We start from the raw sequence: 4,644 nt of genomic DNA, 5'->3' as shown, positions 1-4,644 counted from the left end.
TTTTGTTTTTATCATGATGCTTTATTTTCTGCTTGCCAGTGGTAAAAAATATGATCAAATATACAAGATGAGATAATCACACATTTCATGATGCTCGACAGTGAAGTGGCGCACAGGGAGAAGCGGAAGTGCAGATAGCTGAGCTCTTCTCTCAGTTCAGCCTCTGGTTGTCATATCACTCAGATGAAGCCTGGTTGAGACTTTGGCCTAAATGCACAATGCACAAATCAATATACGCTTAATTAGGGAGGGTTCTTTTTTTTTTGTTTTTTTAAGAAAATAATTCATTGTTTATCACTATTTTGTAAAACATCAATCTCAGAAGTCTCGATATGGTAAAAAAAAATATACATTTGGATCCAAAAGCTCTTTGAAATGTATCTCTCTTTTTTTTTTTTTTTAATTCAAGGTTCAAATAGTGTTTAGAGAATTATTTAATGTAACCTTCATGTGCTCCAACAGTTATTAACAGAAATCTTCAACAGAAACCCACCTGCAGGCCTTCAAATGGACACAGATGGTCCTCACATCATCTGATGTGGAGAGTTCCGCCGTCAACTTGTCAATGTATTTCCTCACAAGCCATCGGCATGCAGGTTTCAGTATGAAAGCTTTATCGCACACACTTCCCAGCTTCTCTCTGATGACGTCCTATAAAACAATGGCATCGTATTAGAATCTCCAACCGCAAACTCCATTCACAAGGTAGTATCTAATTCACGGTCATTAATGAGATCTTAGTCATGGAGTCCTTTGTCATGGCTGGATTCTGTGTACATTGTGGACACTCACCTCAGCAGCTCCATCAGGGATTCTTTTCCTCATCTTCTTTACAATCCATTTACAAGCCCTGCAAGCCCCGGGAAATGCTTCTTCACCTGACTCAGTCTGTCAACATGAAGAAGTCAACCATGTATTTATTATTCCCTTTAAATGTTGTATGATTGCTAGGGTTTGCTCCTAAAGAGCAAAAATAAATGACACCACCTGTCCCAGAGTCACAATAAATTGTTTAGATCATATGATAATCGGAAAAGATCACATGGTTATGTTGGGATGAGAAATTATGTCAGATCTTAATGAAGTGTCACCTTCAGACTTTGCTCCTCAAAACCAGCTTCATGACTTGTCCAAACTGTGAATGAAATTAGTGAAGAAGCATTACTCTAAAACATACAATTATCCTGTTCCATTCATTAGCCAAAATGATTCATTTGAGGTCCAGTTTGAGTGAATGAAGGCGACCAAAGTTCTGGTATTGCTCTCATAATACTTTAACAGGCTTGCATCCCCTGTGACACAGCTAATCAATCCTACATGTGCAGAAAAAAAGATTCAAACACTTTACCTGAGCAAGTCAGAAGAATTAAAGTAACGCACAAGAATGGTGCCGATACACCCGTCATCCTTTACGAGCAAACTGTACTGCAGGAGTTTGTGACCTTTTAAAGCTTTGAATGCTGGCATATTAATAGGCCCATAACTAATCCAATCACCGCTCGACATCAAACTCTTACATCCTCTTTTATGGAGCTCATAGCAATTGCCATCTTTTTTTTTTTTTTTTTTTTAATATTTTTTTGGCCTTTTTGCCTTTATTATATAGGACAGTGAAGAGGTAGACAGGAAACAAGTGGGAGAGAGAGATGGGATGGGACTGGGACATGACCGCAGGCCGGATTCGAACCTGGGTCCCCATGGGCACCCGGACCCGTAAATGGCATGGGCGCTGTAGCCTGCCGCGCCACAGCGCCCCCCAGCAATTGCCATCTTAATAGTCACATACTGCAAGTGATTGCCTATCTCATTACATGTTACTGTTTACCTTTATAAGGGCCTTTATAATGAAAAAAGTTGTTTTTTTAGCACAATTACTTATTTTTGTGATTATGTTATTTATGAAGGGTTTTGATATGCAGCCGGGGAGCAAAAACATCCACAGAACTATTCATGCTGTCTATTTCCAGTTAAATATCTCAGTTAAATACTCAATATCTAATTTAACTTAACTAAAATCCCCATCTACCTGTCCAATTTAAAATAATTGTAGAAAAAAGAAAAAAGAAATTACTGGGTGCTCTTGTCGGTCGTCGGTAAACTCCTGTTGTGTAAGGTGCTCTTGAAGTAAAAAACCGAAGTCTTTAGTAAAAAAAAATGTGGTGGCCACTGGGCCTTCTCCAGGCAACTCTTACACTGAGCCAAGGATTAGGCTATGTTTTAGGTTAAAACCCCTTTATTTGTAGGCTACTGGGGCAGGGCTAGCTGGCTCTGGCATGGGTTTGAACTCTCCAAGTGCCATTCAAATTCATTTTTTTCTATAATGTACAGAATATCCCCTTTCAGATATTGATATAGGCCTACATCAGAAGTAAAATGAGTGAAAGAGATGGAAAGTTAAAATGTCTGTGCCCCTAATTCTGAAAGGTCAGCCTTGCACCCAATGTATGGGAGGTGGACCCTAGTGTCATTTAAATGATATTTTAGGCTATTTTTTATTTGACTATGGGCTGACTATCTGCTGTAAATGACCATTGCCACTTTTGATTAATGGATCGTGTCGGAGGAGGTGTTATTGGTCAACAGCTACTTAATAGGGTGTATTTATATCTACCAAAAGCTGAGCACCAATGCAGTAGTAGGCCTATACATTTTTCATTTTGACTAGCCTATTTGTAACCTACCTGTGTTAGGCCTACACAATATTAATTAAGAACCTCCCTGGAAATGTACAGTAGGCTAGGCTATGGGTCAAAACATTCGGCCCCCTCATGGCTGACTCATAATGTGGTTTCTGGTTCTCACCAAGGAGACAGACTGTTGCTGATAGTTAAAACATGGATAGTTAAACACATCAGACATGTTCCACTCCAACAGCTCAGCTCACAGTTGCACATGGCACAGTGTTTGGGTTCATCAGAGCTGCAGAATACTGTATTTCTATCATCATATTTTATTTTCTTCTTGACCATGGTACAAAATATGATCAGATGTACAAGAAGAAATAAACATACATAGGCCTACGTTTGATGAAGCCTGCTGCTCGACAGTGAAGTTTTTGGCGCCATAGAAGGTTGTGGTCAGAGCCCATCTCATTTTTGGTCTTTAAGAATAAAGAATAAAGATTCACCGCAGTAGGCCTAGCCTATGCTGCTAAGCCGAGATGAACGAATATCAAGTCACTATCATGCACTTTTGTTACTTTATCTGATTTCAGGTGATGAGTCCGAAATCGCAGGAAGAACAAGTAGCCTAGGCTAATTCATTCGTTGGTAATCTGTATAATGTTAGAGCAGATTATTCATGATGTGAAATGTGTTTATTTGTGAAATCCATGTTTATTTAATTGATGCTAGCTAGCTAACATAGTCTATGCTCGAACCAGTATCTGAACGAGTAGGCTGGTGGCGAGATTTGCGGATGATTAATGCGAACGAGAATGTTATGCATTGCCATTTTTAATGCAAGTTAATGTTAATGTGAAACAGCTTTATTTCTACTGCACAAGAGGCGTGATCAATGGGCATCGTTCAAATGACTCCAACGATCCGGTGCATGTTTTGGATAAGCTATGACTGGACCCAAAGGACAGAGGCAGGGGAGATGTGCCGTTTTCCAGCCTGAGCTGTCAGGCCCACAGGTCAGGCAGTAGGGTTCACCCAGTCTGTGTGCAACTGTAGGAACGAAGCGGAGGGCAGGTAGCTGCGCTCTTGTCTCTGCTCTGTTGTGTTACTCAGATGAAGCCTGGTAGAGATCTGGCCTAAATGCACAAATCAGTAAATCAGTAATCAGGTAAAGCTCTTTGAAATCCATCTCCCTCTTGTTGTCCATGTGGGTGTGTGTGTATTTGTGTTCTTTATAGGGCTGGGCACGTTAACGCGTTAATATCACGTTAACTCATCAATCATTTAACACCGACAATTATTTTATCGCGCATTAACGCAGTTTTTATTATTTATTTTATACTGTAAAAGTCTGTTGCTCACAGGCTGGTCACAGGCGTCTCATCACGCATTGAAATGCCATATAGACAGGTCATTTGCTCAACTTTTTGGGCCTAGTTTTCTGTCAAAGTTTTCTCAATGGATCCCTGGTCAGAACCCCTATTGAAACAGATTAAGACTTGGGGCATGTTAAATTTTGTCCAAAAATTCAAGATGGCCGCCGTATGGGCAATTCCATATCAGTTGGAACAGGTCCGACACCATGGTCCTCAGTTTTTCCTGATTTTTGGTCAAAATGTTCCTCCATGTCTCATTAGAGGAAAACCAACATTTTAGCTTGGTATCTTGTTTAGTTTCTGAGATATGGCTCTTCAAATGTGGATAGACGTGTCCTAAAAAAAGGCTGAAAATGCCTGTATTTAATGAGCACCACTTTTTTTTAAACCCCTCTCCTGTCTTAAGCCTACCATATTATTTTCTAAAAATTTGAACATTGGGGCAGTACCCTGTTTAGTTGTCCAATATCACAAAGGAATTATAGTCCTTCCCACCATTGAAGACTTATTCATCGAAACAAACCCATATTTTTTTTAAAGCAATGAAAAACTAAAAAACCTGTTTTTGTTCTCATATGGTCATGAATGGATAGCACTCACATTTTTAAAACTCTACATATATATAGTCCATGAGTAAGAGAACATGT

The 4,644-nt window shown here is 39.6% G+C and overlaps 1 protein-coding gene across 1 annotated transcript; it reads right to left on the bottom strand.

Annotated features, from left to right (window-relative positions):
• LOC134067761 (antimicrobial peptide NK-lysin-like) lies at nucleotides 1-1,450 on the bottom strand. Its single transcript, XM_062523191.1, has 5 exons — nucleotides 1,349-1,450; nucleotides 1,092-1,135; nucleotides 793-888; nucleotides 494-651; nucleotides 1-207 (listed from the first exon to the last, which is right to left on the bottom strand). Exons 1-5 carry the CDS (start codon nucleotides 1,404-1,406, stop codon nucleotides 180-182), a joined length of 384 nt encoding a protein of 127 aa, XP_062379175.1. The 5' UTR covers nucleotides 1,407-1,450; the 3' UTR covers nucleotides 1-179.
• Between the last annotated feature and the right edge of the window lie 3,194 nt (nucleotides 1,451-4,644).

Source organism: Sardina pilchardus, chromosome 20 (genome assembly GCF_963854185.1).
Source record: "Sardina pilchardus chromosome 20, fSarPil1.1, whole genome shotgun sequence".
NCBI classification, from domain to species: Eukaryota; Metazoa; Chordata; class Actinopteri; order Clupeiformes; family Clupeidae; genus Sardina; species Sardina pilchardus.
Note: the sequence above shows the minus strand (reverse complement) of the source record. Positions and strands in the feature narration are given on the sequence as shown.